General features: G+C 35.4%; 1 protein-coding gene across 1 annotated transcript in view; it reads left to right on the top strand.

Moving 5' to 3' along the window:
* The window catches only part of CFAP54 (cilia and flagella associated protein 54), a 159,701-nt gene that overhangs the window by 61,794 nt on the left and 82,456 nt on the right, over positions 1 to 15,451 (top strand). Inside the window, exons 28-33 of the mRNA XM_088141903.1 lie at positions 550 to 693; positions 4,423 to 4,519; positions 7,224 to 7,307; positions 8,495 to 8,621; positions 9,116 to 9,218; positions 12,191 to 12,294. Of these exons, the coding sequence (XP_087998029.1) occupies positions 550 to 693; positions 4,423 to 4,519; positions 7,224 to 7,307; positions 8,495 to 8,621; positions 9,116 to 9,218; positions 12,191 to 12,294 (659 nt within the window). The remainder of the gene's footprint in view (positions 1 to 549; positions 694 to 4,422; positions 4,520 to 7,223; positions 7,308 to 8,494; positions 8,622 to 9,115; positions 9,219 to 12,190; positions 12,295 to 15,451) is intronic.

Below are 15,451 nucleotides of genomic sequence, written 5' to 3' on the forward strand. Positions count from 1 at the left end.
TTAAAAGTCTCTTGCTTTTTTCCCTTTCTCCTGTGGGATTCTGACTTTGTCCTTTGAATTGTATTCCTTTTCTATATTTCTTTCTGCACTTTCTTTTCCCTTCATACTGACAGTTTGTCTCCAACCATCATGAGAATTCTTTTTCTTCCCTTCAACTATTAATTACAATGGTAACAGGGCCTCACCCCCATGGTCTTGCTGTGTTATGGCAACAGGCCATTAGTAAGTAAGAGTAAGATCTCATTGCTGAATAAGATCAAAATGGAAGAAAAAGTTGTCACACGGCTTCGGCAAATAGAGGCTAAGCACTTGTGATAAAATAGCACCCATCCCATTATGTTTGGATATACTTGGAGGGGAAAAACTGAGCAGAAACCTTTTTGGTTACTGCTCTTCCGGCAGTAATTCTCCTGATCATTATCCCCGCAAATCCCTATATATCAGCTTCTTTGGATCTAAGGCTTATTTTATAAGTTGGCACAAGATTTTCTGATTTTTAAAAAAGAACTTGTGAATATTATATAGAATTATATAATATATATTTAATAGATACTACGCTCATGGAAAGAATATGAATTAGCAATAGTTATTATTAACTATGGAAAAAAGTTGTTGGATTGCTCACAAGCAACATCCCAAGTGGCTATAACTGGAGAAGGAGCAGATGAAGTACTAGAAGAGGTAACTTCTATTGTTTTTCACTTTCACTTTCTCTTTCTTTTTATTTGTTTTATGATATATGCTGGTAGAAGGAAAAGGTGAACTGATTAAGTCTTCAAGGACTTAACAAAACTCAGTAGCTGTCCATTTGTCTGTCTGTCTGTGTCTCCCTCTCTCCTGTTAGTAGTTTAGTGTTCTGTAATATGAGGCAAGCAGAAAAATCAAAATGGGGTTAGGGCTCTGCTTGGATTGTCTGATGTGGTGCCATCTTGTTGAGTCATAAACTGTACATAAAACCTTAATGATTTAAGGTAACATAATCAAGGATGTTGTAGGATATCTGTTTGTCTATCTTCCATTTAACTAAATCAAGTTAATATTTACAATGGGAGAAGTATACTAGCCCTTGTTGCTGGGAATATGGTAATAGAAAATCCTGTTAAAAGTGAGCAACCAGGTAGGAGGAGCAAATAATGAAAGTAAATGGCTGAAAGGAGAGTAGGATAGAGAAGCCATTTTTAAGGGGGATGGACACTAGCTCACCCTCTTGCCACTTTTATTGGATAGAGGGTGAATGCAGTGAAGAATTTCTTCAGTCCATGTAAGTTCTCTAGACAAATGATAAAAGGTAAACTTGCCTTTGAGTTAAGCTCAACTCATAGAGCTTAACTCTACATCCATGTAGTTCTCCTGGCAACAGTATGGAAATGGTCTAACATAGCCATCTTCTGGGATATAGTTTGACTTCCCAGTCTAGCCTACAGCCTGGAATTCCATGATGGTTTCCTATTCAAGTATTAACTAGGTCTGATCCTATTTAGCTTGGGAGGCTAGATAAGATTGGCTAGTGTTGCTCCCTGCTGAAACTGATAGACAAATGGGGACTCTGGAAAACTAGGATCCACAATCAGTGGATTAGGAGACTTTATTGTGGATATTATCCCTCTGCTTGTGGAGGGGAATGAGAGATGAATGAGGTTAGTATGGAGACTGAACAGGACTAGAAGCTTAGTTTATACAGAGTAAATGAGGCTAAACAGATCCATCCCCAACATACCAGTAGCTTATACATACATACTTGGAGGTAAGAGCATGAAATAGATATGCATAGGTTTATGTTTCCAGAATAAACCTGCATAGATGTATGTTTATTGAGCCCACATTTCTACAGTTTTTCTGTTGAGGAGGAGGAGGAAGAGGGATAGGTTATATGTGAGATAATGCACACGGGAGCAATTACTATTGTAAATGAAGTGCCTAATTTTACAGACAATTTCAAGATAACAGTCCTCAATTCAAGGGAAGGGATTTTTGTTGGGAAAAAACATCTCTAGGATTTGTTTCAATAAACAGTGATGATAATGATAATTATTTATAAAGTGCCCTTACCAAGTTGGCAGCTCTAGCTAACAAAGTAAAATACAGGGATCAGTTAAGCATAATATCATTATGCTTATAAAGAATTTATAATTTCTTATTTGGTGATGGGATTGTCTTAATTTAAGGAGTATCTTTCTTTTAGATAAATACCCTGTCATCATTGCCTTCAATCACAGTAAAGTACAGTGGGGCAAAAAAGTATTTAGTCAGCCACCAATTGTGCAAGTTCTCCCACTTAAAAAGATGAGAGAGGCCTGTAATTTTCATCATAGGTATACCTCAACTATGAGAGACAAAATGGGGAAAAAAATCCAGAAAATCACATTGTCTGATTTTTAAAGAATTTATTTGCAAATCATGGCGGAAAATAAGTATTTGGTCAATATCAAAAGTTCATCTCAATACTTTGTTATATATCCTTTGTTGGCAATGACAGAGGTCAAACGTTTTCTGTAAGTCTTCACAAGGTTTTCACACACTGTTGCTGGTATTTTGGCCCATTCCTCCATGCAGATCTCCTCTAGAGCAGTGATGTTTTGGGGCTGTCGCTGGGCAACACGGACTTTCAACTCCCTCCAAAGGTTTTCCATGGGGTTGAGATCTGGAGACTGGCTAGGCCACTCCAGGACCTTGAAATGCTTCTTACGAAGCCACTCCTTCGTTGCCCGGGCAGTGCGCTTGGGATCATTGTCATGCTGAAAGACCCAGCCATGTTTCATCTTCAATGCCCTTGCTGTTGGAAGGAGGTGTTCACTCAAAATCTCACGATACATGGCCCCATTCATTCTTTCCCTTACACAAATCAGTCGTCCTGGTCCCTTTGCAGAAAAACAGCCCCAAAGCATGATGTTTCCACCCCCATGCTTCACAGTAGGTATGGTGTTCTTTGGATGCAACTCAGCATTCTCTCTCCTCCAAACATGACGAGTTGAGTTTAGACCAAAACATTCTACTTTGGTTTCATCTGACCATATGACATTCTCCCAATCCTCTTCTGGATCATCCAAATGCTCTCTAGCAAACTTCAAGATGGGCCCAGACATGTACTGGCTTAAGCAGGGGGACACGTCTGGCAATGCAGGATTTGAGTCCCTGGCAGCGTAGTGTGTTACTGATGGTAGTCTTTGTTACTTTGGTCCCAGCTCTCTGCAGGTCATTCACTAGGTCCCCCGATGTGGGTCTGGGATTTTTGCTCCCCATTCTTGTGATCATTTTGACCCCACAGGGTGAGATCTTGGGTGGAGCCCCAGATCAAGGGAGATTACCAGTGGTCTTGTATGTCTTCCATTTTCTAATTATTGCTCCCACAGTTGATTTCTCCACACCAAGCTGCTTGCCTATTGCAGATTCAGTCTTCCCAGCCTGGTGCAGGTCTACAATTTTGTTTCTGGTGTCCTTCAACAGCTCTTTGGTCTTGGCCATAGTGGAGTTTGGAGTGTGACTGTTTGAGGTTGTGGACAGGTGTCTTTTATACTGATAACAAGGTCAAACAGGTGCCATTACTACAGGTAACGAGTGGAGGACAGAGGAGCCTCTTAAAGAAGTAGTTACAGGTCTGTGAGAGCCAGACATCTTGCTTGTTTGTAGGTGACCAAATACTTATTTTCCACCATGATTTGCAAATAAATTATTTAAAAATCAGACAATGTGATTTTCTGGAATTTTTTTTCTCATTTTGTCTCTCATAGTTGAGGTATACCTATGATGAAAATTACAGGCCTCTCTCATCTTTTTAAGTGGGAGAACTTGCACAATTGGTGGCTGACTAAATACTTTTTTGCCCCACTGTATCTATTTTCTGAAAGTGTTAATACATCTTGTCTAACTTTATTATTGTTAAGTTGTAACAATTGTTACAAACTCTGGTTGGGCTCACATATTGTCATAATGTATGGTTTATGAAGTCAGCTACAGTTAGCTGAGTACATGTATTACATTACACCAAAATCAAACAATTTTAAAGCTTAGCATGGTCTGACAATCTAATCTCTTTCTCTATATTATTTGTATTTTATTTTTCTTGGAATTCAACATTTTATCACTATATTCATTTGCATGCTAGGATAAGGGAAGTGTTGTACCTGAAATGTCATGTCATAATACATTTGTTAGTCTATAAAATGCCAGAAAACTCTTAATGGTTGGTATGAAGCTATAAGCAAATATTCGGTACAGTGGGCGGAAATCTTAACTTTGTAGTGCATTATTGATTTCGCTATTATATGATCTAGAATTCAGATGAAACACGCTGGTGTTCTGAAGTTAAATTAAAACAAAATAGAAATATTAATTTTTGTTTATTATTGATCTGCTGAAGTTTTTGCCTTAATTCTTCAGCTAGCTAAGTGCTATATAAAATAGTAAATTAATGTATTATTATAGTCTCCTAAAAGGCTGAAAGGACAAATGGCTGCAGTTGAAAAAGTAAATGAGAATTTAGAAGTTCTGGAAAGCATCCTTCTCAGACTCACAAAGGCAGGTAAGTTTTTAATATGTATATTTTAGTCCTAAATCCATTGTTACCATTAAGATAATCACGTATTTAAACATGTTAAGCACCTTAAACATTTCATCACATATCCTAAACATCTGAGGTATATTTATTTCTTTTTTAAATATGGAATTTAAAATCTGTCAACCTGCAAAGCAGATTTTTTTCCTACATATCCTTCGTACAACATTTTTAGTTAACAGTCATAACTGCTTTCTTCAAAGAAACTGTGTTTAGATAACAAAATAATGTAAATATCTTGATTCTACTTAAGTATTTCCTAAATGTTAGTATAATATCAGTAAACATACTCAGCTTCTGAAGTGATATATGTATTGTTCACATTATATTGTGCATTGCTTCAGACAGTTATCAATGAAGAAGTGATTTTTAAAACATAAACATCTATGCAAACATATAGCACAGTATCTGCAGCTTGTTGTATAATTACAATTTTTCTTCAGAACTCCAGTTTTTGGAAAAAAGTAATTTACTTCTTTCTAGCTAGGGCAGAAATATATTGTTATTCATAGAGCTATGCAGATCATTCAGTTAGACACTTTTGGATCTCTTCTGGATGCATTTCTTGAATCCTTAGAGCAATCTCAACCATTTGATGCAAGTGCTTCAAGGCTTGCCTATGGTCTTCTAGGCAATACTTCCAGTAGAGTAGCAGAATGGACTTGGTAGGATTTTGAATAGATGGACCAAACTGAGTGGCTGCAGCTGCTCTGTGGCTTCAAGGAGTAGATCAGGAGGGATTTATCAGTTCTTTAGCAGAGGGGTGTGTAATTTACTAGGTCTCTCATCTCCCAATACCTTTGCTTTACATAGTTCAATGAATATTTTGTTTTAAGGGTATGAAGGGGAATTAAGTTCCTGTTTAGCACTCATAAAAACTTTATGTAGTTTTTGAATAAGTCATCTCAGATATGTGTACCAAATTTCCCTTTTTTTCCCATATTTTCTTTTTAACTTGTTTAATTTTTTTTGAAGCATAAGGAATATCATTAAAAATGTTCACAAAATTGTCTGTTTAAAAAAAACCTTCAAACTTGTGTTGCATATGCTTTATAAAAAAGTGGATCCTTTAATAAAGATATATTTAAATTTCAGCTAGAAATAGTGGGATGATCCTTTCTTGTTGCTGATTTAGCTATCACACACACACACATACATATACATATACATATACATATACATATACATATACATATACATATACAGTGGTACCTCTAGTTACGAACACCCCTCCTTACGAATTTTTTAAGATACGACCAGCTCCGGCCCCAAAAATTTACCTCTACTTGCGAACTCCGCCTCTACTTACGAATCGGATCCGCGGCCATTTTCTCTGCTGCCACGCGGTCGCGGCTTCCTGTGGGCGAGATCGCAGTAGCAAGGAGACGTTCGGTGAGGCTTGTGGTGTGTTTTGTGGCGTTTGGAAGGTTTTTGTGGCGTTTGGAAGGTTTTTGAGGTTTAAAAATAAAATGCATATGCTTCAGAACTGTTTAGCCGTATTTGCATTGAACCTTATGGGGGAAATTTACCTCGGGGTGCGACCAAATTCGGAGGGCGGATTAGCCGTATTTACATTGAACCTTATGGGGAAATTTGCCTCGACTTGAGACCAACTCGAGTTGCAACCAGAGTCGCAGAACGGATTAAGTTCGTAACTAGAGGTACCACTGTACATGTATATTCACATATATAAAGATGTTAGGATTTTAATTTTTAGTAATGGCATTTTATTGTTTATTGGGGTATGTTATTTATGGTATAATTTGTATTTTGTACTGAAACTGAATCATGTATTAATCCATTCAGTTGAAGATTGAAATACCAATAAATAATCTAGTTGAGAATAACTTAGATATGGAATTGAAAAAACAAAGTGTTATTTATTTATTTAATTAATTAATTAATTTGTATGCCGCCCACCTCCCCCAACGGGTGACTCTGGGTGGCTCACAATTAAAACCAAAAACCCAAGTCATTAAAAAAACAATACCATATAAATAATTAAAATTAATTAAATGTTGCAAAACATTTAAAAGTTTCCATATATTTTCCAAGTTAAATTAAACTTGGATGTGTTAGTTTAAAATACTTTCAGTGTAGAAAAATTAGATTTAAATGGGGTAATATTCCAGTCTAATAAAGGATATACAACTTAATTATCAACTTTATTAGATTCCAGTCTAATAAAGGATATACAACTTGATTAAAAACTCTGGCCATAATTTTCTGATCTACAACAAAGTAAAAAGTAGCAGGACCATAATAATGAATAAATGAAATATGTTTATTAAAACATTTGATTAAAAATACCCTTCTGAATCATTTATTTCTTGTTCCTGTACAAATTTTGAGCATGTGTTAATCAAAATTATTACATCTCTAGTGATCTTGAATTTCCGCTGATGTATATTTGACAAACCTTTTATGTTCCACAAAACGAATAGAGATAAGATAAATGGCTAAAATTCAAGAAATATATATTTTAAAATTTTGAAAAAAAAAAAGAACAAATGTATGTGGTCTGTGGATATGTATGTAGCAAGAAAAAAGTAAAAGCATATTAAAAACAGAAAAGTTTTTTAAAGTTATGATACTTTTTGATGAATTGTATCCAATGTATCTGAACATTGTTATTCATTCTGTTGAATTTAGTTGTATCTGCTCTGTCTAGGACAAGAACTTACTGGAGAAGAAGATCCTTTATTCTTGTATCCTGTAGTTTCAAACTGGCAATCAAAGAATGCTTATAAGGAAGGTAATTATTTTTAAAGTGTACTGTTAGGATTTTAGGTATTTTTTTCACTATATGTATACAGATTTGAAAATGCAATGAAGTATAAATTTAACTAGAAGCCTGTGTACCTTTCAAATAGTTTTCTAAAAAAAAATACCTCAAGGCAAATCTTTTGTTTTTGGTACCTTAGTTGTTCTGCTAAATTGGAGCACAGTTTGTAAGAATCTGTATATCTTGTGAAGGAAGCAGGGTTTTGTTTAGTGCCAGGAGATAAACATACTGCATTTTCAAAAACTGAATGGCCAGAAAAAGTCCTGCTTCTTTTTAAAAACTATTCTGCAGAAGGCGATGGGTTCAGATAGAAGCCCCTCTAGTTGCATTTATAGGCCTGGAGATTTATATGGGAGCAGGAGCAGGCAGACTTTTTGGTCCAAAGCTGTTTAGGATGTTAAAGGTCTTAAGCACAGTTTTATATTGCTCCAGGAGCATAACTAAAGTAAGAATGGTATCATGTGCTGTAAATTTTTAGAAATCAACCTAAAGCCTAGTTGCCATATTATTGATGAAATATAACTTCTGAAGGTCCAGAACAGAGTAATCTACAGAATGTTGCAGTAATTGCAAGTTGAGGGTTGATGATAACTTTTTGTTGATTTGCTTTCAAATTTCAAAACAATTTAGTTTCTGTGATTAATCTAGGGAGGAATTAGATACACTGTATTTCTGTACTTCACTACCCTTGATTTATTAAATCACTGCTACAGGTGGTCTTCTTTAGATTCTCTGTTATTCAAGCTTTGATTTCTGCAAAACTGTGCAAACTTACATTTTTGAAGCCATGCCAACAACCTTCCTCAACTAGCATAGAATTGCCAGTTATTCTGCGACCCAGGCACATGTCAGATCTGATTGTATCCAAATGGTTGTCATCATAAAAATATATCTAATAAATAATTGTAAATAATTACTTCTCTATAACAAGCATCATTATTTTATTATTTTTAATGTCAAGCTTTAATTTCTGTTTTGGAGTATAGTGTAGATTAAAACTTTAAATTTTAGAAATCTATTTTTAGATGTTAATCCCTTTTAAAATAATATAAATTAGTTTGATTAATGGAGTCTTCTATCAAGAGCAGTAATTAAAAGCTGAAAGTGCTACACATATAATGGCATGGAATAACTACATGTATTTTACATTTACACAGTACTGAAATTTAAGAAGAACTCCCGTTTCCTTGAATATTTTGTCATGCTTGTGTTCAGAGCACTAAATGAGGATAAATTGTTGCGAATAGTGAACTGGGCTGATGAGGTTCAAGAGTATCTTAAAAAGTAAGTGTGAAATGTTTTGAACATTTTACTGACAAAATTCTGTCAGTGTTATGGGCCATGCAGTTGCAGAAACTATAGCTGTAGCGATACTTGTTCTTCCTTCAATTATACCAAAATATCTTTGCATATTAAAATGGCTGCTTAGACATACTTCTACAATTTGTAATGAATGTTAATTATTATAGCAATAATCATTGGACTAAGATCTCAGTAGCTGCTTTTATTACTGTATATGTTGTTTATTATACATCTCATACTGGTAACTCTCTTTCTTTACCTTTTCATTTATGAAGTTAGATTAGAATGTTTTAAAGCACAGAACTCCAGTTCTTATTAAAATTGGGTGTCCCCTAAAGAAGACTCTATTTTTTAAAAAAACATGATAAGAATTATTAGTAAAGTAATGCTCTGAATATTGAAAGTAAATGTTGAAAGCTGCTGCCACTTTTTGAAAAAACTAACATATAGTAATGTTAGCTGTTTTTGTTTACTAGACGGAATAAATTTCTTCTTGGTATCAAACAAATTTCAAAAAAGGGGAAGAAGGTTCATGGATCTGTAGATGCAAAGAAAACTGCAACACAAGATGTTTCAAAGGTTAATTCAATATTTTTTAAGATTTTGGGATCTCTTGGTTAATTGACTTAAAATCCAGTAAATAAGAATTATCATTTTTGTCATAACTGAGTGTAAAATCAAATTTTGAAGTCACAAATTATAATTGTTGGAAATAATCTACTGTACCAGTGGAAAGAGAAAACCATATAAAATAGTCTCATTCCATGTAGAATATGTCCTATTTTACCATCTATTCTTTGACTCATGTAAGTTATATGAAGAGGTATGTATTGATGTTATTTATGTATTTGGTCTGACACAACACTTTGAATGTTGGGAAGATGCATATGAGACCATATGCATGAATTCATTTTCTAATTATATTGTACACAATATAGATTCTGGAAATGCAGTTTACTGCATTAATCTCTTTACTGAGGCTTTTTTGGCTTCATGTGGCTCAAGCAATAGGATATCTGCTTTTCTGTCTCTGGGAGATTCAAGAATGATGAAACACTTAGAAGTAAACTTCACCATTTATGTCAGACCTTAAATTATTTCTCCTTTGCTTCCACATAGCTCTCAGGTGACTCTACTTCTTTCTGTCAGTCTCTGATAATTCAGTTTTTCTCTTGTTTCTTGTCATTCTCTTCCCTATCTTATATATTTTGTGTTATTTATACAAACCTACATGTTCTAGTCTCAAATACTTCCAGTTCCACTAGAATGTTAGCACTGCCAGCCAACAAGCAACTCAGTAACCCAGCCATTAGCAATCTTGCCTTCCAGCCACCCTGGCCTTTGTCTGAGTTTTGTTTATTAGTTAATTGCTGGCAAGTAGACAGAGAACAAATAGAGACTCATGTTTCTTCTAGAGCAGTTGTGAATCTAATGTATAGAGAACTTATTTCAGAAGTTTGGTTTCTCTTCAAAACACTAGCCGGGGGAAAACATTGCAATTTTCCAATCTATTACAGCTGTGCTATTCTCTATACATTCATATGAAGGAAGAGTTTGCATTTTCCAGCCCCTTCTATACAGCTTCTTTCTGTAAAGGCATATAGGAAAAAATCTTAGGATCTTACATATACAATTAATGAATGTGTTGTGTTTTGAATGTTAAGTCATATTGAAATTGTGGGAAGTATAGAAAAAATATCTTGTATTTTACCAAGAAAACCACATGGATAGAATTCACTATATGGTTTGTAGAAGGAGATGGAAGAGCTCAGTTATAACAGCAGAGACATGTTCAGGGGCTGACTGTTGAACAGATTACAAAAACCTTGTATGTAAGCTCCAAGTTAAGCTAAAAGTGAAAGAAGAAAGCCAAACAGTTTCTACAATATGATCTTGCGCATACCCACCAATTTTAAGGAGAACATCATGAATCACTTTGAAGTCCTTAATCTCCTTGATAGGAAGCCAGAGGAACTGTGAAATAAACTTTAAAAAGTTGTTAAGGATGAATGTGAAAATGACTGCAAAAGATCAAGAAACAGAAGAAAAAACGATGTCAGAACGAACTGTAGAAATTTCTAAGAGAAGAGAAGCCAAACCAAGAAAGGCAAAGATCTCAGAAGGAAGTTAATAAAGAATTTCAGAGAGCTGTTAGAACTGACAAGAAACAGTATTACAACAACATCTGTAAAAACATTGAAGATGGAAACAGACATGAAAAAATAAGGAAAGTCTTCCAAAAGATCTCTGGAATCAGAAGGGGGTTCCAGATTCGAATTGGTATGCTAAAGGATGCCAAAGGACAGAAAGATTCAAAGAACATCAAAATGATGGAAGTAGACTGAAATTCTGTATAGTAAAAAATGTCACCATGTAAGATACCATAGAAGATATTCCCTATTAGAACCTCTGCTACTAGAAGATGAAGTTAGATCAGCAGTCTGGCCATTACCAACTTGGGAGGCTAGAGGAATTAATGGAATATCTACTGAAATATGGAAACAACAGAAGAATCAGTAAAAATTCTAACCAAGTTATGTCAGCAAATCTGGAGCATAACAGTGGCTAAAAGATTGGAAGAAATCAGTCTAAATACCAGTGTCAAAGTATGGAGTTTTAACAGTGTGTGCAAAATATCCTTAATTTCACACACTAGCAAAATAATGCTTATGATCATCCAATACAAATTAGCATCCTAGCATCCCTCCCTACATAGAGAGGGAGATGCTAGATGTTCAAGCTGGCTTTAGGAAGGTCCAAGGAACATGAAATAGCATTGCTGATGCAAGCTGGATAATTGAGAAACCCAAAGAATACCAGAAAGAGGTTGGTATGTGTTTTATTGATTATAGAAAGGCCTTTGTGTTGAAATCTACATAGATCAGAATCATGCAAGCAATGATTTTTCCTGTGATACTCTATGAAAGTGAAAGATAGACTTTGAAGAAGCAAGATAGAAACAGTATTGACGTTCTGAAATTTGGTGTTGAAAACTCCTGAAAATATCATAGATAGGCTATAAAAGAATAATCAATCCAGAGTTCTCACTTAAGGTACAAATGACCAGGCTCAAATTATCATAATTTGGACCCATTTTATATGAAGACTTAGCTCTTTGAAGTCTATAAATGCTGGGAAAGGTGGAAGGAAAGAGAAGAAAATGACTAGTAGCAAGGTGGATGGACTCAATTACTATGGTAATGGCTGGACCATTGGAAGACCTGAATGACCAGGTTGGAAATAGATTCTCCAGAAAAAAAAAAATTCTTCAGGAGAAAAGAAATCTTCCTACTATGTTCGTATATACGTATGTATTTAAGAAATTTATATGCTTCCAATTTTATTACAATTCATTGTGATCATTATTTTCAGAATAGTTTTACTTATTTATAAAACAGAATTTGTTTTATTTTAAGAAGCTATCTCTTAGGACTTATTTTGGGATAAAATTAATGCAGATTTGTTGTTTGAGCTCTTACTGGGCTCTGGGTAACTGAAATTAGTGTTTTGAACATTTATGATTATTGTGACATAGTGATTTCTTTATACAGGTGACAGAGTCACCAACACCCAAGAAAAAGGGTTCCAAGAAGAAAGGTCTGTCTAAACATTCAACGAAATTATCAGGCTGGGGCACAGGAATTGGGGCAAAAAGGTAACTGTATTTTTTGTTCTATAATTTACAGTTGTATCTGTATTTATGGATTTATGGTATATTACAACTAAATAAAAAGGGTGTTGGATAATTTTTGTTTTCATTAATATCCACTAAAATTAGTAAACTTCCAGACTGAATGTGAAATGGCTTGAAATAGTTGGATTTCTTCTAAATTATGAAAATATTTAAATTATCTGAGCAGTCCAAAACAGAATGGAATCTGTCCTACAGCTAATTGGCAGGAATTCAGTTGCATCTTGCTTGCCTGCTTATTTATTTATCTATCTATTTATTTACCGTTTATCTTTATACATATATGAGCAAGTTTGATGTAATGGGTAAATTGGTAGACCCAGGCTGGAGTCCTCCCAGAGGCACAGAATTCTTGTCTTTGGGCCAGTTACTCTCTCTCAGCCATAAAGTGGGAAATCAAAAAGCATCTGTCTATCAACCTGTATTATATGAGCAGGATAGATTATGGCCCATAACCTTCGATGAAGACATCTTTGTCTTTTCTCAGGAACTTCTTCATGAGTATAACACATTTCTTTTGTAAGTCCAAGATAAGACAGTTGTCCAAGTCACTTTTCTGATTTATTATGTATGTGTCCCTTTTGGTTATTAAGACATCAGCCAGTTTCATTTGTAAATCCAATGTAACATCTTTTTCCATATCATTCTTGTAATTTGTCATTTTTAAATCCAAATCCAAAACAACCTGATTCTCAGTTGTATCCTCTTTTATCTCCTCTTTTAAACCCATTTTTATGGTAGCAGGCAGTCTTAAAAGAGATTTCTGAGTGCATTGTTCCCAAATATCCTTGAATTCTTCCAAAGTTAAAATACTTTTCTCCATTCTGTATTAGTGGGTCTCTTCTTCAGTTATAATATTTAGTTCTTTCTGGTTGCTTCTAGCATCCCGCTTTCAAAGTCTCCTATCGTATTTTTCTCTAATCCACATTTTCCCACAGGAAGATTTCTTACATTTAGATTCAAATTACTCATATATTTTAATAGGATTTTAAACAAGCCACAGGAAGGATTCTTTTAATTAATTTCAAAATCTTATTTCCAATCCATCTGGCCCCTTAGTCTGTTTATAACTTTCCAAAGTAAATGTTCTAATCACTCTTTTGCTGTTTATTTCAGAATAAAAAGGTTTTGTTTAAGTTCTTAAACTTACATGAAACTTCTTTTACTGAGGATTGAAAGAGAATCACCCAGTGTGATGAAATTTGTCATTCTGAAGATTCTTAATATCCAAAAAGCAGTTAACAAGCAAGTTCCAGAAATGAGTAGGAGAGGAAGTGGGCAAACACAGTGGTTGTTTGAAGGCTACAAATCGTGGCTTGGGCAAAGCTGACTTTCCCTCAGCTCCCAGACCTCTAAAACCAACCAGAGACCATTGTTTTACTGTCTCCTTGTGGGGAATCTCTGTATGGAGCAGTTATGGGGGATCCCAGGTCCTCCCTTTTATCTGGAGAGGAATTTCAAGGTGCCGATCTGTTTGCTGGCCTCCCATTCCACTGCAGCCGTTGGCTTTGCTGTCTGCAGCCTGCCATTGCTCCCTGGAAATCCTTTTCTTTGTTTTCCATGTCCTGAATAGTAAACATTATGATATTCTGTTTGAAGTTCCACTGGATTCCAATTCTCTAATGTCAGTAAGTAGTCAACTCATTTCATCTTTCACTGTGTTGAGCTTACCTGTGTTCATGTTTTCATGTTCCACATTCCCACTGTAATTCTGTCTTTGCAGCTTTGGATTTCCTTTTCCTTCATGGCAACATCAGCTAGATGTCTCAAGGAATTTAATTTAGGCACTTCATAAACATCATTAGTTGTCCAAAAGATCCTCAGCTCTTCCTCAGTAGCATATTAAGTTTCATCCAGCTTGAGGGGCCCACCATTCAGCACTATACTGTTAATCACTTTATCTTGTCTATCCATGTGGTTTTCTTGGTAAAATACAGGAGTGGTTTATCATTGCCTTCTCCCACATAGTATCAAATGATGCTTTTGCTGTTGTCACTAAAGTGATAATCTGCCTTCGGCATTGTCCTTTATCACTGTTGCTAGATACAGGTGTCTGTCTGCTTTCTTTGGACAGCTTCATGCCTTGGGTGCCCCTGCTGGGAGTATATACTCTGGTGTATACTCCCAGAATTCTTAGCTTTTCCCTCGCAGGAACACCCCTTGTTGCCATAATGAAGCAGCATAGCAGGACTTGAGAGACTATATGTGTACACTACTTTTTGTGTGTTTGCGTGCCTGCTTTCGAATCAATGTTGACGCCTGGTGACTGCCTGGACAAGTCCCTGCAATTTTCTTGGCAAGCTTTTAGAAGTGGTTTGCCCTTGCCTGCTTCCTAGGGCTGAGAGAGAGCGACTGGCCCAAGGTTACCCAGCTGGCTTCATGCCTAAGCTAGGAGTAGAACTCACCATCTCCTAGTTTCTAGCCTGGTGCCTTAATCACTACCACAAACTGGGTCTCATGTATACAGTATAGAGAGGGGCATTTTAAACTTGAGACATATATTCCTCCAAATCTGAATTCAATTTCTCCAGTTACAATAAGAAAGTTTAGAGTCTGAATAAGCTAATTCCCTTCCCATTCCTATTTTTTTTTTCTTCAATTGATAATTTTAGATTCTGTACAGCCATTCATAGGTGCTTGTTAGACCATTTGAGAATTTAAAAAAAATATTACTTGTTTAATATGTAAAATAGAACTCACAGTCTTCCGGTTTCTAGCCTTGTACCTTAACCACTACAGCAAACTGGCTAATTACACATAGAAAATAATAGAAAATTACTTAGTATAGAAAATAATAGGGAATAGTGGGGTAACGTGAAATAACCTGTTAGAGACAATATTTGAAGTGCTGACTTTTAGAGACTTGGCTTTCTTCAAAACTTTCCTACATGAAAAGCTAAAGGTAAACAAAGTCAGCTTAACAGAAGCTACAGTTTTAAAGAGCCCCTTATGCCTTGAACACATTGCTTGCTAGGAATTTCATAATGCAAGTGGAGAGGGCTTCATAGAGTGATATGGTATCTTGCCCCTAAATCTGGCCTAGGGAGCAAGCTGGTCCCTCTTCTAGAAGTTGTTCTTCTTTTCTGCTACATATGTTTACTTTAGAATAAATTAATGAAAC

The sequence above is a fragment of the Python bivittatus genome, unplaced genomic scaffold (genome assembly GCF_059951505.1).
Source record: "Python bivittatus isolate LINGU-HERP-01145 unplaced genomic scaffold, Pbiv_v1 ctg000330_np1212, whole genome shotgun sequence".
NCBI classification, from domain to species: Eukaryota; Metazoa; Chordata; class Lepidosauria; order Squamata; family Pythonidae; genus Python; species Python bivittatus.